The 23,955-nt window shown below is 35.2% G+C and overlaps 3 protein-coding genes across 4 annotated transcripts in view; 1 reads left to right on the forward strand and 2 right to left on the reverse strand.

Annotated features, from left to right (window-relative positions):
- Positions 1-237: 237 nt before the first annotated feature.
- Positions 238-3,354, reverse strand: LOC141899732 (armadillo-like helical domain containing protein 1). The gene is made up of 12 exons (XM_074786207.1): positions 3,069-3,354; positions 2,775-2,843; positions 2,498-2,664; positions 2,128-2,324; positions 1,977-2,061; positions 1,769-1,888; positions 1,622-1,694; positions 1,489-1,534; positions 1,303-1,386; positions 951-1,028; positions 789-870; positions 238-355 (listed from the first exon to the last, which is right to left on the reverse strand). Exons 1-12 carry the CDS (start codon positions 3,272-3,274, stop codon positions 336-338), a joined length of 1,227 nt encoding a protein of 408 aa, XP_074642308.1. The 5' UTR covers positions 3,275-3,354; the 3' UTR covers positions 238-335.
- Positions 3,355-3,611: 257 nt separating this feature from the next.
- On the forward strand, positions 3,612-5,510 carry LOC141899800 (transmembrane protein 53-like). Of its 2 annotated transcripts, XM_074786331.1 has the most exons (3): positions 3,612-3,715; positions 4,222-4,484; positions 4,575-5,509. In XM_074786331.1, exons 2-3 carry the CDS (start codon positions 4,228-4,230, stop codon positions 5,245-5,247), a joined length of 930 nt encoding a protein of 309 aa, XP_074642432.1. In that variant the 5' UTR covers positions 3,612-3,715; positions 4,222-4,227; the 3' UTR covers positions 5,248-5,509. The 2 variants fall into 2 exon arrangements, with proteins under 2 accessions (XP_074642432.1, XP_074642433.1); XM_074786332.1 differs by having other exon boundaries at positions 3,624-4,484; positions 4,575-5,510.
- Positions 5,511-10,138: 4,628 nt separating this feature from the next.
- The window catches only part of LOC141899339 (nucleolysin TIAR-like), a 105,275-nt gene continuing 91,458 nt past the window's right edge, over positions 10,139-23,955 (reverse strand). The window contains exons 9-16 of the mRNA XM_074785589.1: positions 22,024-22,099; positions 20,756-20,864; positions 17,655-17,750; positions 16,168-16,391; positions 15,688-15,762; positions 12,573-12,775; positions 12,164-12,279; positions 10,139-10,773 (exon numbers count right to left, since the gene is read on the reverse strand). Coding sequence (XP_074641690.1) covers positions 10,754-10,773; positions 12,164-12,279; positions 12,573-12,775; positions 15,688-15,762; positions 16,168-16,391; positions 17,655-17,750; positions 20,756-20,864; positions 22,024-22,099 — 919 coding nt within the window. The 3' untranslated portion in view covers positions 10,139-10,753. The remainder of the gene's footprint in view (positions 10,774-12,163; positions 12,280-12,572; positions 12,776-15,687; positions 15,763-16,167; positions 16,392-17,654; positions 17,751-20,755; positions 20,865-22,023; positions 22,100-23,955) is intronic.

Genomic DNA, 23,955 nt, shown 5'->3' on the forward strand with positions numbered 1-23,955 from the left:
GAATTATGCTCACTCGGTATGACAGAGAATGAGGTTTAATTGCAATTGAATATTTCAATTCTCGTTTTTGATCTTAAGAGCGAGCTGGCGGTCCTTCTTTGAATCCAAAGTTGCTTCTTGTGAGTCTCTTTATTCAATATGTACAGTTATCTTCGATGAAGAGTTATCTATATCCTCCAACCTCATGACAGCGATATGAAAAGGACGTACTGTTGTAATCTTCTTTAAAAAATTTATTCTTACGAAGTACAATATGAATAAACAATGTCACACATATATCACAGAAAACAAAGGACGGATTTCGAGTTCCAATGTACATGCCCAATGGTACGAATTTATTCAGGTAATTCTTCAGCTGAAATGATACAATACAAAAGAAACAATTTTCAATGTAATAGTTCCATTAATTTCATTTTTATCAGAGTATTAAAATTACACTTACGTTACAAGTGCATTCTCAGAGTAAGGTGCAAAAATATCACAGATAAAGGTTGTTAAAATGAAAGTTTTAATGACAAACCGGTCCAACACAGTTAATTAGATAAAAGTTTCAAAATAAAAAATCCATTGACCAGTGCAGGTGAGGCACAGAAAAACGCACTATTCTTACCAGACATATTTCTAAAACTATTCTAGCATTCTAACATAAATTGGAAAAGCTAGATTTTCAAATATCCTTTTATACCTAGAACGTATAGATGAAGAAAATGAATTCAAGTATGGAAAACTGAAAAAAATAGTCTAAAGAAAATAGTAATTCATTTAGTTTATGAAATTATTTCACTTACTTCCTGGAATATTGACTTTATTCGATCGCAATACATCGGCTTGAATTGCATTCATATTCACATAAAGACTTTCTGGATTTGCCTGAACATATGATGAAATCAAATGAAAACATTTTGATATTGATGCGATGAAATTTGAGCTAAGGATTGGTGAATACAAACCATGAATATATCATAGAGGGCTTCTCCCATAGCATCACGGACATGATCATCAACAATCGGGAAAGTGCGGCATAAATACTAGAATGATGAGATAAAGAAGCGTCCAATGAAAAAATCTATACAGCATGTATGTATGCATGATGTAGAGGGGCTGGATATGACAAATGGCAAAAACGATAAAATCATGATTTATCATTTTTGAAACCGTCAACATATAAATGTAATTGCATTGGTTATGATAACATTCTTTATCACTCAGCTGGTATAATTCACTTCTCTTTCAAAAAAAAAAACATTGCATGAGTGCTCTTTTATATCAATGTAAACTTCCGTTTGGCTCGGGACAGCCTACCTCTTGTGATATGCTAGCCTGGCGTTGGCTATCAGCATTATCTTGATTTCCCATACAGTAGAGTATGTTATGAACAGACCGTAACTGAAAATGAAGTTCAAATGAAAGATATGTAAAATAGATCTAAAATGTAAAATATTTCATGGACCATTTAATAATCAATGACGACATATTAAAATTGGTCACCTGAATCAACTTCTCAGCAATTTCTGTCATATCACGTGCCAAGATTCTGAAAGTGATGAATATATGCAATTACAATGAGTAGAGTAAATCAATTTTTGATTTTAATGAACTAGAAAATGTACATTGCACCCACCCAATTGTTTTTGCTGCTGCAGCTTGTTGAACATACACTGGCAAGGGAGTATTAAGTGCAGGGACTCCTGGATCTACAATGAATCATAAATAAACATATGAATTTTATCACAATATATTTACTATTTGCCATCTACCAAATATTTACCATCCAAGATTTCTGGTCGAGCTCTTGTATCTTCTCTGGCAGGCCTCAAAAGCTGCACTAATCCTTTCAATAAATTAGTTTGAACTTCATAATTCATCAAATCTTTAATAAGTTCAATCGCTGCAAATGATAAAATCATGAAAAGTGATTTATCTTTAAAATCATATATATGTATAATTCAATAGGTTCATGGAGGTGTATTACGTACCTTCATATTGAACTTCTAAATGAAGAGTTTTAAGTAAATTCAACACTGGCTCAACAATACTTGGATTGGCAGTACCAACAATTTTCTGCAATGTATGAAGAAGTGTTTTAATCTGAATCATAATATCAATTCTGTACAGTGGTAGGCTTACCTGTACTATTCGTAATGTCTGAGCAGCCATTTGCTGTGCTTTAGGTGAACTACAGGGTAACAGTGCAATAAGTCCTTTATAAGCCTGGGTTTCATATTTCGGGTTTCCTCTGGCCAAGGTTTCCAGCAATAAACGCGCACATTCCTGCGTTTCTTCTGATTTTGACTTTGCGAGACATTCCGCTACAGCGCGAATACCTGAAAATGAAATTTCACCGCTAAGAAACCAACATTACGAGTTCATTCTCAGAGAGTGAGCCTGAAGATCTGGTGTCAGTCAATACCATAGTCTTCCATTTAATTGTACCAGATATTCAAACTCTGACAAAACAATCTTTGAGCTACTGGCCCTTGATTGTTTCTTAGTTTACCATAGCTTTCACATATCAATTCCTTATATTTTCTGCCGGCATTAGCAATGTTCAGTAACAGTCTCAATGCCTCTGCTTTGTCATCCTCTTTCACCTGTTTCAGAGCGATGATTTCGAGTACCGTAAGGACTCCTCCAACTTCAAGGAATTCTGCTAAAAATTTGTGCCTAGAATATCAGAAAGTAAAATTGTACGGATCAAATTCTGCCAAGGTGTTGGTTAGAAGGTGTTGGTTAGAAGGCGTTAAAGCTAATTGACTCAACGGATTGCGCCTTACCCACTAGATGCAGACAGGAATATAGTGATAGCCTGTAACTGTTCATTCAAACACGTACCAATCATGTAGCTATTAGTTTTAGTGAAGGAAACTTTCTTCTCTTGCAGTAAGTTTCTAAATACATATGAGGCAAATTTCAAACAGTAGGGATATTAGTCAAGTATCTCTAGCATCCCCATTTGTTCCTGAAAAACCTGTACCGCACATCATCTGGTAGACCTATTCAGCAGGTGCCTAAATACATGTCAAATCAAACAATATCAAATGTATCAGGCTTCTTTTAAAAAAGGATACGTCAATCTTAACGAGGCAGTTAGACGAGTTAGGAATAAGCTTGCAGCTTCAGCAAATTCCTGTTCAAGTTCAGGACCAGTTTTGTTTACGTTTTGAGATATAAAGTCGAGTAGAATGTTTTTACGCACTGCTTTGTTGCCTTTATCCCACTCTTGAAGAAGATTCAGCAGATTCGATATTGCAGATTGTTGTTTAGCTGAACCCATTTTGTTGTATTGATTGCTTCACGAATAAGAAATTTGTGGGCCAAACGTTGTTTATCTGAAACCAGGAAGTGAAATTTGACAGCTACTTTATTTCCGGAAGAAACTAAAACTCGGTTGTGGACTTATTATTAGAAATTAAGGTATTTGGTCGTATTTTTGAAGAATTCAACAGAAGAATTAGAATGTTAAAGAAACTCTGGCAGATGACCGGACGGCTTTTGGGTCGTTGGAAAGTATTTGAAGGCTTTAGGCTACTAACGTTACCGAGTTGGTATGAAACGCCGTACCGTGCTGCCACCAGTTTAGGTAAACAAAAAGAAACAATTTCAAGGTTGTTGTTACACTAGTTCATAGCTAATCCACCAGGTGGCCGTAGAGAGTTGCCAATAATAATAAACGGACTCCCTGCTCTGTTCTTCAGGCTTCATATAACTAGAATAAGTGGGTTGTTGTTGGTGAAAATCTGCACCCCCTACCTCGCAATTTACTCAATTCAATCATGATTATAGGCCTTATTGTGCTGATATTGTATCTTTTTTCCTTCGTTCTCTTCCTTCATCATCATTATTGATTATTAATATTATTGAATTTGACGTTCTTCGCATTTTAGTAATTTTTATTGACTTCTCGCGTAGACTTTACACTACCTTCTTGGAGTGAACTTCATTTCATTCAATCCATCTGGGCATTCTCACTTGCCTTGGTTTCATTCATTGCCGAAGTGTACACCAACACAACAAACCTGACCGCAAACGATTCATGGCCATGAGCATTGGTCAATCACATATGGCCAAGTCCCCATTTCTTGAGTGTACAGTTAATAGAATTGAATCTAATTAGACTACTACTATTGATTACTATATTTCTTCACTGGGTATTGAAAATTTAAACCCGGCCTAGTTACCATTTTAACATCTTCCCCTCAATTTCAATCCCTCCTATTCTAGACGACCATGGCTGAAGATTTAGACGATGTGGAAGACCTCGATTTCGTCGTGAAATTCCCGTCTCCTGGTTCCACTACTGGAACTGGAGGAATAGATGAGGAGGAGAGTGATGATGATGAAGAAACACAGGATTCGGATCCATCTGCCAAGTTATTTGTGGATACCTCAAACCTTGATAAAGAACCAGTTGTTATCCTGTTGGGCTGGATGGGATGCAAAGACAAGTATCTGGCAAAATACAGCGAGATATATGAGAGAAAAGGGTCAGTAAATCTTTGTATGCTATTCAGTATTATTAGTTAGTGTCTATGAAGTGCTTAATCAGTGATCATAAATTGATTTCTTTTTTACAGGTGTATTACTATTCGTTATATACCACCGATGGGCGATCTCTTTTTTAAGCAGTCGAACTTACAGAAAACCGCCGCAAAGTTACTGGAATTGATATTTGATCTGAGTTTAGAGAACAACTCGATATTCTTCCACGTGTTCAGCAACGGAGGGGGATACGTTTATCGAAATATATCAGAACTGCTGCACGTCAACAAAGATTATAACGATATCAAAAGGAATATAAAAGGTTGTATGTTCGATAGCTGTCCATCACCGGGTACAGTTATCACAGCTGCACAAACTCTAATATCATCGCTTCAAGTGAATGAATTTCTACGTTTCCTGCTTTTGTTTACTACTATTCTGTATTTGATCGCATTTCGCTTATGGGAACGCTTCATGGGACTTGTGCATATGATCAGGAAACCACAGCAATTCAGCGGAGTCGTTAATTACTACAGCGCGATGAAGTCGGATCCGATGAGGTGTCCTCAGTTGTTCCTCTATTCGAAAGCCGATCTTTTGATCTCGTATAAGAAAATAGAAAATGTCGTTCGCCATCGTCAGAATCTCGGGATCATGTTGATGACAATCTGTTGGGAAGATTCGAAACATGTACAACATTTGGTAAAGCATCGCGAGACTTACATGAAGAAATGTTATGACTTCATGGAAACATGTCTCCATATGTGATTGAGTTTGTAAAAACTTTGGATGTGCAATGCACCAAACAAAACCTGCTTCATTCAGTATGTTAAGAATGTGTATTTTATAGGACTTTGCTTTCAAGTTGAATAGTTTTAATGTTTTGTAGATTTACTAAAGTTTAGCTGTTCTAGTTTTTTGCACTTATGTTATCCAAGATTCTTACTTCGTTGGACCAAATTAAACAAGAAGTAATATATACTGCATTTACTTCAAATTATTATTCCATTTATGTGCAGAAATATATGTATTTGTTATTTAATTGAGCATTTGAATAAATATTTTAGTCAATTTAGATGTGTGTCTTTTCTGCTTCATTGAATTGGCTGCCTCTTGGTTTGCATTAAGGATCATTTCCAACCAGTATTCGACGTCATCATCAGCTAATGCATGCAGTGACTCGGCAAAAACCAGAGACAAAATAAAACAATTGGCTTTCCTTACAAATTATAGTCCTTTTATTTGCCCTGTAAAGATTTCAGTCTCCATAGGCATAGGGCCTACAGGAATAGCTCACAGGCTTGGCACAGGTACCAACAACTAGGCTCACAACACTATGTTATTATTATTATCATTTATTATTATTACTATTATTAATATCATAATCATTATTATAATTATTATGCACAACTACAGCTTTGTACAACTACAATATTTTGGAGAATTCAGAATGGACATTTTGCACACAAAGTAACTATTACGCATCTTTGATTGTGGGCATCCATAAGTTGTAAAAACCTGATTGATTTCGTTACGCTTCCAAGTCGTTATTCAAGCCAAGATTGACTGGAAATGAAATTGGTCTAAATCAGATTTTCACATTAAATCTACTTAACTGGTAGGATACTATGGGAGGGTTAGTTCAAAGAATGCAAAATCCTCAAAGTCGCATCATATAGATCTATGAACCAAGGAAATATGAATTATTGCATGAGAATGAATAAATTAATAATAGTATTGGTTCTAAATAAACGCCGTGCTACATCAGGTATACATACCGGGTAGTTCTTTTTTTGAGAAAATGAGATCGCACCAATGAGAAAAATGCAGTCGAGATTTAAAAAAAATTGAGACTTAGAATTTGACTGACTATAGTAGTGATCCTTACATGCCCCAACAAGTACTAGGCCTGTAAAAGGTCTTATCAGGCTGTCTAGGACATTTGCAGTCACATTCAAACATTACTACCAAACATTTCTGCTTGATAATATTAGTACGGTAATTGGAACTTTCAAAATGCTTTGGAAATCTTCTAGATTCATCTGATATTCATGGTTTAAATTGCATAGACAATGTTACATGTGTCATTAAGTTGATACTACATTCAGATTTTCATCTTTAGCGTATTAAGCAATTTTGTGCTACCTAAAAGCTGCAAGTTTATGATTCAGTCATGACTATAGGTAAGTAGTGCTGATAAATAGTTCAATATCTGTCATGGCATGAAGCAAATAAATATGCTCTTAACTGCAAAATGTCCATTGTTTTTATCATGTTGAGTTACTGTGGTTCGGCTTTACAAGCGCAGTATATTAATAAGTCCGATATAACATAGTAAATAAATGCAAATGTATGATGACACAGGATGTGATTACCATGGGCTGTATGTAGACTGCAAATGTTTTCAAACTTAAAAACAAAACATTTTTCAATAACAACTAGTGATATTGTAGAATAATATATAATAACATTGCCTAGGTAACAACAATTGCCTTGATTCACAGATTCCCGACAAATCTATAACAGATTTTATATTTGATATCTGCATCGTATACATGTATACATCTTAATAATAGTTCTTCGATCCATTATTTTTCGCACAAGGTACAATAGAGCGGCTATAAAACAGCATTTTACACAGTAATGTACAAACAATAAAGATACATATATGTATATATGTATTCATATATAATAATAATAATAATAATAATAATCGTTCAATTGTATTTTGTGCATCTTCAGTTGCCTTAAGTCGTACAAAAAACATGAACGGAACAATGCGTACGTCTGTCCTTTCTGAAAGCATTCGTACGGCATAACACACTTATAGGCACATGAATATGCAGGTAGGTTAGTTGTCTTCTTGAAGGTAATAATTCAACAGCGAAATCGAAAAGTAAAGCTGTATTCATTTTTCAATCATGTTAAACTGGTACAGTCCAATTGACTGGTTGGTGTAAGTATTCGTGCCAGCATTGATTTTATAACAATAATATTAGTGGAAATATTGGTTCAATAAAAAATGTCTGGTCAAAAAGTTTAAAAAGTTGATGTCACTAGAAAATTATCAAGAGCTTAAGTGTGTATAAAACAAAACATATTATGCTATAGTAATAGACCATAGCATCATTCCAAAATCATTCAAACATCTAAAAGTCATCTGAAAAATTTTAATGAAGTCTTGCCCGTCGTTCAAAGAAACATTCAATTTCGGCAAATGATAAAACAAAAATGTACTGTACCAGTCCAACATGGCTTCACATTTATAATTCACCAAATCAAAAACAATTGTCTTTTATATTTTAATCATATTCATGACAAGGAAATAATAGTGATAAAAAATTTGTCCTATGTTCCTGAACGTTCTGGACATAAATTCACATTGTAAATAGGTAAGACTTTTCAAAATGCTGCAAGATCTATGAGAATGTATGTCAAATGCCAAAGCAATTCAGTTTGAGCCGACATTACGATATGAGTGTCTCGAACACTAATTTTTGTTTTATACATGCACTTCTCAGCGGAATAATCAGTCATCAATAAACAATATGAATCAACATCAGCCAACAGAAATATTGGCGTTTTTGTAAAGTGGTCGTATAAGAAGTAACAATATATCAGCCTGTACATACACAGAATAGATTCTTACTTGTCGTGTGAAGTGGTGTGCCGAATTTTCTGGCTTACAAAACCTGTACAAAAATCATGTAAAATGGTTACAACGTTTTTTTTCATTTAGAATTATTCTGGTTTAATAATAACTAACGATGAATCAAAATTAAATCATATCAACTTTTTCAGCCTTTTTCATCGTTTTCAATATGGAGGTTAATTATGCTTCACCCTCCCAGTGCTTTGAGTGAACGCATATGACTTAAGAAGCAATATTTTCTACGGAAAAAAACTGTCAAAAAGGCTAAAGCATTGCTCACACACTGAAAGGGCAAACCAAAGTACATTTTGTATTCTGAATCAACTGGTTAACGACATGCATCATGGCAATGGAGAGATGTATCAATACATTCATTACCAGTGCAAGACCATTCAACATACATATGTTTATTGTATTTTACCTGGATATATCACCTGGTATACAGAAATCAGAACAACACAATACAATGATATATGCACTTTTATGTAAACTTGGATATATGTACATGTGTATATACATACATGTACTTGATGAATATAATGTACTCATAGCATCATGTGTGTACAATGTATGTACATCTAAACCTTCAGTGTTGTCCATCCCATGAACAAGGTACATACAGAGTTACATATAATAGAACATGCACAGTGAGATCACACCGTATACAAAGATACATCACAAAAATACTTCCTGTTTATTGTTTGCATGTTTAAATATAGGCACAAGTAGAAAGCTTGTACATACATACCATACATGCGTACATGCATACTACACCAATCAACAGTTATTGTTTATAGTTTTTTTACGTATAATAATATGATAATTATATCAATCAGGTGGTTTTATGCAGTTTTTTTCTTGTTTAATTAATTTATTCTATCATTTATGTACAATGACGACACCACCATCTAAAAACGCTATATAGCGTCTATCCCCCCACATACGATTCACCCAACACCGTTATATTCATATACCCTTCATTTCTTAAGTAAATAACACCCATTTAATGTTCTACTTCTCTTTGCGTAAAATCTGTTTAATCGACTAAATGGTCATTTCAAACTCCTGAACGTACATGAATAACAGTCTTTTTTTCAGTTGAAGTCATTCGACGACGGATTCAAATCCAGACTACACAAACCATTCTGTGTTTTTCTCAATGCCTATAAAACGAGTGCTGCCAATCAATATTATTAATTCTTGCAGTTCTTCGAAAATCAAACAATCCCGATCGGACTCAATTCAATCAACATCAAATTCATTTCGTTCAAGAATTCAAAACGATACACCTGGGTAATTGCGACCAGCTTTTTTTAACGCAAGCGCCCATGCATTCAAAAACAAACAAAAAAACAACATCATCATATTATTCTTCAGATAAATAATTGAAAATCGATACTGAAAGCTATATCGAAACAATCAAAATGAACACATCATTCGCAGCGTGAAGTAAATTGCATGATGAATCATAATGATATCCAAAAGCGTGCAGTAGATTGAATCAGGTCAATATCCAATTTCTGTCATTCAAAAGCTGAATGTAGAAAATCTACTAATGAACATCATTATGAATACCTAATTTGCATCAAAATTATCATTAAACAGCACGAAGTCAACTGTATAATAAACAAAGAGATCCCTTCTTACAGGCTTATTGAGCTCCCATCGTCCAATAATCAATAAATAAACATAAAATACATAGGAACATCGAAGCATATTATTCCAATGCAATACCTGAATATGGCATTTTGATATATAGGAGCAGTTTTTCCTCATATCATTTCTGTACAAAATTACACTCAGTCTCTCGCACGCACATGTGTAAATAACCTGCTTATAATTATATATATATGTATGTATGTATGTATATATATATATATATTTTTTTTTTCACAATCACAATTTCCTATGAATTATACATCGCTTTTTTACAATAATCTTATATAATGAATATTTGTAATAATATTATCATTACTATTTTATTATTATTTTATTATTATCATTATATTATCATTACCTGGGTTACTTGTATATTTTTATATAATATTGTTTTGCATGTGTCGTCGCATCTGATGTGTCGCTTTTATCAAATATTTTCGGCTCAGGTCCCAAACCGTTCGGCGAGATCGACCCGTATATCAAACAACGACTATGTAAAAACTAATCGCAACATCGGATATGACGACCATCTGTACAGAGTGCATAAAACTACCAACTACACATATCGAATTCCAGTTATTTTATATTTTGGCTAAGCTACTGTGCTTTTCATATTTACAGCATTCATCGGTGAAGTATGGCCTCCATTCTTTTTTTTTGAAATGGTGGTTACTACGTTGTAAGGAGACAATAATGATATTATTGGCTTGGCTTGTTATATTCATTCAACAAAGTAAGCTGGATATGACCTTTCACTTTGTTGCTGAAACTAAAACCACCACAATAGTCCTGTGCCATGAAACTGATGTCTTTCTCTGCGTACATATTGAATATATATATTTATATTCTATGAACTGTGTATTCAATAGTATAAATCTGTATTAGTTTGTTTTTTTCATTACACATACGTTGACACATATTCCATCTGTACTTATTATTTCATAGAGGGTGAAGCTGTTTGGCTCACTGAGACTGATCATAATCTGAAATGAGAATGAGACATGCTTATTTGATTGCATTCATTTCGATTGAATGTGCTTTTCTTGAGTTTCATTATAGTTAGAGATACATAGGCTATCAAATTCGAGATCAACAGAAAATCCATATACAATACATACATATAAATATAAACTGCAATAGAAGACACAAATTGAAAAAGCATGAAAACAGAAAACGGGATGGTTTTATCAGTCAAAAAACAAGTCACCTGTTCATTCGTTAAAACCGAAATTTAGAAAAAGATGTTATCTGATGTACACATTATACCAAAATACATTAATAGATATTCTTGTAATATCTAATAAATAACGAATTTCAATATGATGCGGACGGAGTTAACGGTTATAAATTTTCTGAATATTGAATAACATAATCGTGGACAGATAATCTATGTTTTTATTAGATAACGTATAGATGGCCAATAAATAAATGTAATGTGCCATTGATGTAGATTTCAAAGTGATCAATGCTACGAGTAATGCGCGTCTTTATGGAGATTAGGAAGTGACCCATTAGCAGTTGTCACACGGACAAATTACTGTCACGAAAACGTTCGTAATAAACGAGATAAATTGATTAAATTTTTAAGGATGCTTCTATCAGATGACCCTTCTGGATGTCATGGATAACGCTCCTATTGGGCATAAATCCGCTGTTACGTGCTGTTTGCTAAATATTTACAATCCGATCATGTCTTATAAAAACGCTTCTACATCATCGCCTGTAGGCCCCCAAACAGTTATTACGCAACGGTGAGGAAAATATATTTTCGCAATTGACAATGACTAAGACACCTGCCCGGACATAATACTCCGCCTTCATCGGAGTCGCGATAATATTATTTCCTTTCACGTATGCTGTGAAGCGAAAATATGCACGGCATTCTACATATTGAAGTACTAAAACTATATTGCACGAGACTTGAAGCTGGAGTAAAAAAGATGAAGTGCTGAAGTTATCTTTGTTAGTTCCATTCAACAAATTCTTCAGTAATACAAGGCCAAAAAATGTGCACTCTAATCTTATAGGTTTCTATCACAGAAGAATTTTCTCATATATAATTTTTCTTTAGTTTCAATATTTGAAAACGATTAGTTACTATCAGCACTGCATAATAAAAACAGCCATTCCACCGGATTTGGGATATGATAACGAATAGACTACGAAATAATATCACTATTACTTATTAAAAAAATGATGAAAAAGTTGTCACTTTTACAATAACTACAATGCATAATAATATAAACGGATAATAATGAATGGATATGGCTGTTCCGCACACTGAGAATGAAGAAAATGATTAGGAACATGAATGACATACCAGTCCCGTGAATCTGTTTACACGCATTTTTGTTAAAGTGGCAACCTACAGACCTTGTTGCATTGGATAGCCCATCATCGCCGCTTGCTGACCGTTGAATTGGGCCTGCTGGCCAGCAGGAACTTGTACCTGTCCGTATCCTGCCACTGCCATATTCACAGCAGCTGGGCTGAAATCAAGCAAGCGAATATCATCAATACATGAAACCTACATTCATCTTTGGGGCTTGTACATAAAACGAATATTTCAATGCCTTGATTTGTCAGCAGATGGCAGAACTGATTAACTAGGATTAACCTCTTTAAGTTTGGTACCCAGCGAGTCGAACATACACACATCTACATTTCATGACTTATAAATCATCACAGTCGATTAATTCACATTTAAATTAATGATTGGATAATGGATTATCTGATTCATTTAACGAATATTCTCTAAGCTCCTCACTAATGTGAAACTTACTTATACGCAGCGGTGACTGGATAGTTGTAATATTGTCCCGCTACACCTGGTTGCACATAGCCAGCAGTTTGTTGTACTTGAGGATACTGTCCCTGTGTCGCTGCGAATGGCCAGTAGACGTTAGCGCCATAGTATCCCGCACCATATTGGACTTGGCTGGCAGCAAAAGCCGATTGCTGGAGCAAAGAAATTCCATTTTGTTGCTATGATGCCGGCGAAAGTAGAAAACAAGAAACCAGACGTCATTCTAGTCACAGAACGCCATTAAAACAAGGTGTATCGGTAAATGCTCAAAAAAACATAATTAATATGGAGTGGAACGAAAAATAAATTTTGTCTTTCCCATTGATAATGTTCTGAAAACTAAAAAAAAAAGGATTTTGGAGACTGGTGAGAAAATATCAAACAACCATACTGCATGTATCTTCGTGCAATCTGGAAAATGCTCACGTTTCTTTTCGTAAATAATAGTTTCATAGATATCGTTAGAAATATTTGATTTGCTGCTGATAAATAGAAGACTGAACCTATCTGTTCATGATGTAACATGCCCTACTGTCATTGCAATGAAATTCTATGTGTAAATTGGTTCGATATTCTAAACTGAAATGCAAGTTCACAGACTCGAAAAACCAATAGCGGACAATTGCAGATTTGTGTATGTTTCAAGCTTTGAACAATTGCTAAATAAGTCATAGCGCATGAAATCGGGTATTTTTTAAGATGAAAAAATAGCAACCAGACAAATTTCCGGCTAACTATATGATGTATGAGTGGAGCATCGATAGATATACAGCGTATAGACATATTTATATATATATACATAACTCAATTGTTTGTATAATTGACACATTGATGTATATAGATAGGTCTCAATTTTGCCAGCCTTTTAGATGGCAAGAGTAATTCATTATCTGAAGACTTGACCACATGAAAACATCCCACAACAGAGAAACAATTATTATTCACTTTACTGCCTAATTTTTTAGATTATGTATATATACATATATGAATATCTATGACCAGAATCATAGCATCATTTTTTATCCTAGCGTAGACTTGGTGCTAATGAAATTTGAGCTACAATCAATAGAAACACATTTTAAAATGCGTCAATTCGAGATATATGATATCAAGTTTGTTAAGTGGCAGTGTTCAATTTCAAACGTTTTTTTAATCGTACACTCTTTAAAAAGCCTTACTGTATTTATGAAAATATATACATATATATCTGTATAATCGTTTGTGTATATATTAGAATAAAGTGAAATTAACTATATATAAAAATCTGACATTAAAGGGGCATAATCGAATCAGTTGAGGGTATTCAACCCAATATCCATCTACCTGAATGAGTCAATTTGAAGCTTCATACAGATAATACCTCTACGAATGAAATATCGGATTAATTCAAAATTGCTGATATCAATATTTCAGTCCACCGCCGGAAGGATGTGCTACCGATGCAGGATATATTACATAGGAACATGTCACCGTATTCTAAAATCTATGACATCAAACGGATATCGTTAATACTGTACGAACTATTGTTCAGTGAAAACTTCATCCAGATATATCTTGATATTTCTTTTTTTGTATTTTCTATGAATCGCGGTATAACTGTATGTACTAAGTATAAAAAGTAGCTCAAGGCACGCTAAAACTGAGTCTCACATCCTTTTGAAAAGAAGATGCCGAGCCCTGGGTGGCTTGTAATAGAATATTTCATATTTGTCCATTACACTTGGCTGGGTAGGTCTAATCTGAGCAGCCTAGGTAGTGTTGTAGATATCAGTCATGTTTTGAGAACCATGATTAATGCATGTTCAAAGTTACAGGCATTTTCTTCTATGTAGTGAACTTGATAGACATTCCTTGTTTCAACAGAGCTATGACAAAAATTGACCAGCTGGTTTCTAGTTTTGCTGCTAGCATTTATACAATCATAAAACGCATTAACCACCTTCAAACCCAATGACATCATAAAAAAAACCATTTATGATAATGCAATTTCAGGCAACATTCATATGAAATCTTTGATACCAGAACATCAGCATGAAGGCGGTCAATGTGTCGCATTCTAAATCGTTATTCTTGTTAAATTTCTATAAGTGCTTGATGAAAAATGGTTTTTCCACCAGTTGACAATGAATTTATACATATACAGGAATTTCTATCCCATTTTTAATGAGAAATACACACGCATAAACATATTTTTGCACAAGATCCATGCACACATAGTTCAGGTGTTTTGGTAAGCGATAAGTAGGTGAGCGGGAATTGGTTAGATGAATTCATTTACATTTTTACCATCACCAAAGAAATCAGTGGGAAAGACAATTTCTGCTGGTGCAACACTCCTGCACCCTACAGGGAGTCGTCACATTTTGAACTTTCCAATCCTTATAGCAAGGATAAAGCGATCAGTAAGTTCACTGACCACTGAAGATGAAGGCCACCAGCAATGAATATTCAGAATTTGAGAGGAGAGAAACTCATACTGATATAATTGTGATAGTAGGCCTACACGTAGGTCTACAGATAATTTGAGTGAAAATTACCGATGAAAATGAGGGTAACAATGAGTGAAATCAAGGAGAATCATAACTGAATATCTTTGAGAATGATAAATGGTAGATTATTATATAGATTGAAATTGGAAACGACTGAAGTATTTTAGATAGGGAACAAAAAAACAGATTGAAACACAGAAGATCAGATATGAACATGAAAGACAACGTTAACATAACAGCTGATAACATAACATTGAACAGAAAACACAAAACAAAGAAATCAAACAGTAAAGCGCAAGAGCATCCCTTTATCCCATGTTATTCTAATTGTTATATATGATAGATTGAGGCATTCTATATAGTAAACTAGTATATTGTTAGATTTTGGTTAATAGCAATCGATATACCTTACTTCAGGCTTTTCAAACAGACAAACACGTGGGCAGCAGTTCAACCTCATATTCAAAAATTAATTCTAGTATTCGACTCAGCCGTTCCATACCACAAATTAAGTATTCCCAGGTAAACTTAACTGTCCTTGAGTACTTTGAGTATAGACACCGCTAATGAGGTTGAACTGTATATTAGCTGGTGTTAATTACCTCTGACTGATGGCTCGAACGGTTTTGGTTTTGGTTTTGATGATGGTTGTAGTAGAAATGCTGATGTTCAGGAGACTGGGAAATACCAAATAATAACATCGGTTCAGATACGATTGAAAAAAAGCCACGTGAAGAATAAACCGCAAAAAAAATGTGAAAATGACAAAAAAATTGAAAAAAACACAGTAAGCACGTCGGATGAAATAACTATGCACATAACAAGCAAAGGAACAGCTTCTCGTCGAATCACGACCAGCTGATAATTAAGTAAAAACCAAATTAAATCTATAGTCAATTAATTTCGCAAAGGAAAGACCAACATCTAAATGAACATGGTGCATTTCTCACATTTCCAAGTGCTCGTTGGTAAGTGAATATTCTATTGGGCGGGTCTAGGAATCGCATTTAAGCAGCTAGATTTGGTAAAAGTATCAGTGAAATTTGGATGTGCCAGATAATAGAGGGTTAATCGATACATACTTGCTGTTGTTGCTGTTGGTTAGCAGCGTTGTTAGGATCACCAGATTCCCGTCCCCAAGAACATTTCACTGGACAGCCTTCGATGTCGGCGCCATGCATCGCGCATATTGCCCGAGTTGCTTGCGAGTGATCGGCGAAACGTATGAATGCATATCCTTTATCTTTGAATATTCGCACTTCTTGAATTTGGCCATGTTCGCTAAAATGTTTTTGTAAAAGTTCCTCTGAAAAATATTCAACAAATTTTGCATTAGAACTATAGATAAGCGGAGAAATCATCGTATTTTTCTTCGAAACGAAACCCGGCGATCGCGTCGTTGTCGTACTTCATCAAATTACAAATTATCTACAAAACTCAACTAATAACCATATGTTTATCATGTACACTTTGGAGCCCACTTATTCAACACATTGCATTGAAATTGAATCGCACAAATCGATCAAATGCATATTTTTCTGTTACAGATCTAGATTAATTATTACAACTACGGCTAGATACTTCATATATAAAGGGGTGACTGCATTTGCATGCAATTAATACAGCCCACTACCACCATTAGACGGACAGGACAAGTGCCACGATGAATACTGAACCCTCGATGAGAGTGCCAGCCAATACAGAGATGATCTCAGCATTCACCAAGGCTTGTGCGTTGAATCATCATTTGCCTCAGTGGTGAATTAAAGTTTAGGGGTGTGTAATTCAATTTAGTAATGGTAGCACGCCAAGTGGCGTCGTACAACGTTTTAATTCAGTAAATCATCGTTCATGGTTGTACCATTAATACGAAGATGCACAAAAGCCTTGTGTACGGCTGCCATGAGTATATTCATGTTTAGATTCATTTGAAACTGGCTTCTTCAATACAGAGGATAACATCATGACTTTGGCCCTGTAATTCTGGGCTGTCCACGAGTGAGAAAATCAAGAACTCACACCATGATCCATCAGCTAGGGGTAACCAATTGGATTAGCCGACAATTCTAGCTAAACAATGGTTAACTTTTTAGACAACAACGTGTAACGCTCGTGACAGAAAAACGGGTAGGCTAATTTCTTGCTGCGAATCATTCGCCGTATAATTTGCTTACGATTGAATTCAACAGACCCAAGTTGAACACTTTTAGGTGAATTCAGAATCACTGACTAAAGCCTCGTTCACACTAGCACTAGTTAGACCAGTCTAAATGAGTCTAGCACTAGATAGACCAGTCTAAATGAGTCTAGCACTAGTTAGACCAGTCTAAATGAGTCTTTACCTGGAACGTGCCGATTTAGAACTGGCCAAACTTAGACCATTCTAAATATTGTAAGCGTGTACTTTTTCACCGATTAAAGTTCAGTTTGATTCGTGCGAAATGATTCACCAATAGAAAATTTGCATCGCAACCAATGGCACACTATGGAAAATTCTGCATAAATCAATTCGCTTATGAAATCCGTCTAGTCTAACGTGGAATTAACCGTGAATCATTAAATGTCATACCTGATAAATTTACACATTTAGGATCAAATCCGCCGCAGTATACTGTTGAATTTGTTGGGCTGGACTGTTTGTAGACTTCACTTTCTGATTTTGGTGCTGTAATAGAGCAAATGATATACTTGAGAATTGAGTAACGAAAAGCACGGAAAAATTTTAAACTACAGAAAATTCATAGATATAAAACGTTCGACGAAATGAATATATCATAAGAATATTGATGTATTTTGTACATTTCAATAAAACCCTAACTGCTAAACTCTACAATATATCGACACTTGTCAAAAATTTATTTTTCATTATTTCTTTCCCACCACGCGGTTAGTAGCATTTTATTGCACAGTCGCATAATATATTCAGGCTTTTTGAAATTTTTATTGTCGCGAACATGGCACACGGCTTATTACGGAAATTAAATTCACGATTATAACGATGATGAATTATGCATCACTATGTATAGAGATACGATATCGAAATACGAATTGTAACATATGCTTTTGGGCGAGAGAAAGGATAGAAAGAGTGAATGATTGAACCTTTTTTCCTCACCTCGACTATAATACAAGTACAATCTGTAGTACATGTACTCTCTTATACTACTAGCCGACATTTACAAAACAATTTGAACGCGTATTTTGTAATTTGCGGATATTTCAAATTGAAATGAATGACAATTGAACCGAAATGAGCGCGCTTGTCCCCATGGTGTCATCATAAACATTAGAGACAATCAATTTCTATTAGCGCAACGCCGCAATACTGCATTATAGATCTGCTACAGTCACGTATCACACGTCTGTATGGAAACTTTTTAACCAGCTAGCTTTGTTTTATACAAAACATATTCCAGCTTATGACATCGGTAGATGCGTTTTAATGAAGGGGGAATAAGACTTATTTCATCCGACGAAATAAAAGAGCATTTATACGGAGAGCACATACGTGTATCGGTTATTGAACAGCATCTGATTGGACAAAGAAATTGAAAAAATTTCAAAGTGAAATAAATCTGAATTTGCGCCAAATGGGATACCAAATATTTTGGGTATATGAACTGCATATATTGAATTTTGATAACTGAACCTTTTAGATTTTAGAAAAAAATTCATCGACGCATGTAATAAATTAGTATCAGATAAATTGGGTAGAACGTTAAGTGATTACGCCACATGAATTTCTAATTGTGCCTTTGAAGAAGAGTGAGGCGAGTTTGATATGCGTAGTATGCATAGTGAATGATGTCTTTTCACAAGCAGCATTGAGAGAATTCACAGTTTAATGTCTCATTATATTGCGTTATCTGCTCAGACTAAAAACCTTTACACGGATTATTTTATTAGCTTTGAATGAAAAACAGATCAGATGATGTTTTGAAGCACTTAAGTCCCATTATAATCGAAGCAACATGACTACAACGAACTGATGCCGCGATAAATCTAAGGTGACAGAAGCCATCACAGATGTAAATGAAAAACGAAACCAACAGGGAAAATACCGGCTCCCCGCGGTTTGTATCTAATGGAATCCTCATCGCAACAACCACGAATGACTAATTCCGAGCATAAAAATGTCATTCCTGCCCAAAATAATGACGAAACTCAACAAAATATGATTCGAGTGCGATTGTCGTAATTCTTCTACCTGATGTGAATTATCCATTTGCTTTCTGAAATCGAGAGCAGTCATGGGGAAATGAACGCTTAGAATGTCGTAATGGTTTAATTGATTAACTTAAAACGCACAAGATTTAAGACACGAAGCATAGCGAAACAGTCATCTATCTTCTCTTTCAATAAACGGCTTGCCGCGCGGCGTGCAAAAACAAAAGTTTCCGTTGTTCGCCGAAGTTGCTAAATAACCCCAACAACGTTGTTTTGACATTTGAAGTGTCAAAGAAGAGCTACCGGTACTTCATAAACCAACCACGGATTTACACGCGCCATAACGCGAATAACTAGGGAGAAGTAAAAGGAAATTCGATCTTTAAATTCATATGCCACGAGGAGGTTTTCAGTACCCATCTGGGATCGAAAGTACTAGTTAAGTCAACGGGAGTTTTTGTTTTTTTCGCTCAATGAGCGAATGCATTTCCAGTCTGGAATATATTCCGCCTCATGAATTTTTCACACAGGCCCTGTAAAATATTCGCCGACATTTGCGGCACAATGAAAAACCACGTTCGACGCGTAGCCATAAATTTCCAAGGTTACGACCAGTGACGAAGCAGCTCATTTTCTTTCATGGAGTATTCATAAGGAAAGTTTTATTAACGTCTTATAGCTTTCGGACAATAAATATGGCTGCGTGAAATTACACCCAGGACAGCCGTACGTGCCATGAAGCAAAACTTATCTTTGAACGAAGAAGCGCCATGATCTAACATCCGTTAAAAATCAACACAGGCGCCACCAAGACAACAGACGAAATTTTTGGAGTCTTTGGAACTGACCATCGATCATGGCAAAGTTTAAACATAGTTTCGGCTTTTTTTTTTCCTAACGTTGATGGCGCTACTACGAAGAAAATGATATTAATTACTATCATCGTTCATAAAAGCGGTACCAGATGATACATCGCGCGACGCCGCTGAATTATTTGTCGACATCGTTTCTAATATTTGCGAGTAAACACTCTTGAGAACGAGTCAGCGTGAAAACCGCCCAGCAATAAACCTCCGCTACAACGTGTATACAGCCTAAACGACACTAAGATTCGTCGATCAAGACAGTGACAAAGAATAATTGCTGTTAATAGTCACAAATGCAAAGAGATGCTAGTATTTTTTTTCAATAGAACGAGAAATCTTTAACAGCTTGATGACGCGCCAAGAGATTTCTTTGCCTATCAGAATATTTCTTTCTTCTTCATTTGTTGTTTTTCTTTGCTGAAATGATTCAGTCACTTTGAGCGTATGAAAGAAGAAATCTTTCTTTCCTAAAAGCCGCAGCCATCTACACTTCCTTTATGGCAGCTCTTCACAATCGGTAATGGAAGAGTACTTCAAACCTATATTTCACTAGCGTGTGCTGGTCTGTGATGTGTACAACTGAGAGTTTTAAAAGAAGAAACACTTCGAAAAAGATATGAAGAATATTCATACATACCAACAGCTTCTTTGTTTGGTGCAGGAGGCTTTCTTGATGCCCAATTGGTGCGAATGGCCCTACTACCAATCCACTGACCGTTCATTTTATGAATAGCACTTTCTGCATCCTGCAAAATACAGAGAAAATTATAACAAGAACTTGCATAAAATTCTTACACTTTAAAAGAATATGACGGATAAAATTCTTTTTCATCGAGCTCTACGTGGGCTAAAAATCATCATTTTAACTTCAGAATCAAGAGGTGACTTAAAATATCCATTCCATAATTGATAAAGCGTTCTTTAGCAAGTGATATGTCATGGACAAAACTCATTGAGACATAACCATCAATACTACATACAAAACATTAATAATTCATAGCATCGATACAAATATATGTTTCGAATGATCACTTTACTTTGGAAAATAAATTTTTCCTATTGACAATACAGGCCCCTATCATAGAAATATCCGGAAAAAAACAAGTGCTTGTAACAATATGAGGACTGTTGGAGTGGTGCGAGGTATCTATCGATAGCGATTCAGTTATAACAATACCGTGGACACCTCTATCAGGTATGGATATCTAACAGCCACTACATCATCTTCAACAATTTTCTGAATGCATCCGAAATACCATTTCTCAATATATTCTTCACGTGAGAAATTGATTTTCCCCGACAACAAATATGCTTCATAAATTTCAAATACGTCTGTCTATATATTTCATTTCGAAATTCAAGCAGCAACCATATCATGAATATCCCGAGTAATAATGAGGTTGGCAAGTCGCCAGCATTACTGAAGGGCTCTTCAAAAAGGAAGCAAGCCATCTAGAACGCGCCAATCGCTTCGGTCGACGCAAGCGCGAAAAAGGATGGGCATAATTGTTACATGAATATATAGGGAGGGGGGGACAGAAATCGTTAATATTTGACACAAAGTGGTCTTGAAATGAGTTCATGCTGTGAAATAAATATGAGTCGAAACTGTGATGATTTGCAGAGATGTGGCACAAAAACGTACATAAGTCGAAACAGATGCTACAGAATTCAGCAAATGGATGATCAATTAATTATGAGGGCAATCTATCTTTTCATTGATTATATTCAATATTGCTGAACTATAAATTTTACCAACGATGATCCATTCCCTCATTAACCGTACATGTTTTATCTATTACAAGGATTTACGAATAGAGCCAACAAAACTGAAAGTTTCGATTATGAAGTACAAAACTTCGAACGTCATAACTCATTCATTTCTTTGTCAATTGCGATACTTACACATTTATTTATAAACGAGACAAATCCATAACCTTTTGACTTCTGACTTGCTGGGTCTTTGATTATTTTTACATCACTAAAAGACAAAATACATAATCTTAGGTAAATGAGTCTAAATGTTGATGTGGCTTCGTATTGAACCTGAAATTGAACGTTCTATAAATGGAGTAAGCATTTCGGGGCTTTTCCGCAATAGGCAACGTATCTTCCAGATTTTTCCGTTCAAATTAACGAATCAAATTCTCTTCATCATCATGAAGCGACTTCGAAAAATGATTGTGCAGCGACGGAACATTTTAAACGCGAAAAACTATGGAGTACCAGATATGAATATGGACATAAAGACCACCGAGAAATAGAAGAAAAAAAATTATATCTTGCATCCAACCACCAAATGTGCATGATTTAAAAACACAGAACAACGCTTTTATAAGCATTGTATGATCATGCCATGCTCAGTGTCAAATTATTTCTAGACGGCCCGATATGACTGGCAAACAATTCACAGATTCCTCTTTGTAAAAATACATATAATAACTAATCAATCGTAATAGAATTTGAGAAGAAAAACTATATAAATATATATTGTATGATTTGATAATAGCTAAGAAGAGGATAAAAACGCTAAACTGATCGTTGGTTCGAAAGGCCAGCTGGTCTCCTACCAAAAATAAAGAGCAAATATCGTTATGAAGATAAGCACTGCGTATACTCTGTGGTAGAAAAGTTACCGAAGGGCGTATAATAAAGTTATGTATATGATCAATAGATATTTACAACTGCTAAATCAGCGAGAAAAAAAATGAAAATGATAATAAATAATAATGATGATAATATCAATAATCATATTGAGAGAAATCGAACAAACAGGACGTTTATTTTAGACGTAATAGGCAAGCTGTGAGGTTCAGCATCTTTGCAACAGTCCCCGATTCCACGGAAAAATTAAACTGCTCGTGATAGAGAGCGACAATAATATATAACGTTTTAAAAGAGATCTATCGACTTGAGAATTGCGCAGTAAAATAACTGTGAGGTCTGAATAAGAAAAACTACATCTAATAAAGTTAGTGGATGATGAATGTAAAACAGAAAATTAAAAGAAACTAAAACATCAGAAAGGAAAAAGAGCATACATAGCCTTTTTTGGACTTTTATTGTTGGTAGTAGATATTACTGGAGCAATAGTTGGAGAGCAATCTTCAATCATTCATGCAGCGGTTCAGCTGAACAGTAAAGAAACAAAACTTCGTTATCAGAATCGACTTAAAAAACTTCTATATCTTTTCATTAATAACTGGGGATGGGCTATTGAGCAGTTACTGATACTTCAGAAGATAATTCGTACTTTCATGTAGAACACAATGAAGGTCATATTGGATATTTCAAGCTACAAGGGGGGAGGGTACGGATGCAGAATTTTAATGATATATGAACAAAATAATGCAGTGTTTGCACGTTCAGCACATAATACATATATATACGATTAATCATTGACTTTTTAAGGTTAATTAGACATTTTTGCTTATTGTCATGGAATCGGTCGGCGAAAACAACATTTCTCATATTGACAAATGCCCTAAATTAGCATAAAGTGTCTTAGATATTTGAAAACGGCTTCCCGAGATGGCAATACTTCATGCAGGAATCAAGTGAAGGTGGTGAAAGCAGCTCGCGAGGCTGCATGCCGAGTTCTTGTGTCAGTTCCCACGAGGTACAGCAAATCGTCAACATACATTCTAAACATGGCACATCATAAACGCATCATTGATCTTCGCTGACAGGTTGACATACCCGAGCCGGAGTGCTACGAGTCCATCGGGTGCCGGGCCAACACCTCACATCTACCCAATAGCTTATATCAGACGGGTCCGAAGAGACAAAATTATTTGATCGAACACGAACATATATCTTCATTTCAGATCGGCAAAC

Source organism: Tubulanus polymorphus, chromosome 2 (assembly GCF_964204645.1).
Source record: "Tubulanus polymorphus chromosome 2, tnTubPoly1.2, whole genome shotgun sequence".
Lineage (NCBI taxonomy): Eukaryota > Metazoa > Nemertea > Palaeonemertea > Tubulaniformes > Tubulanidae > Tubulanus > Tubulanus polymorphus.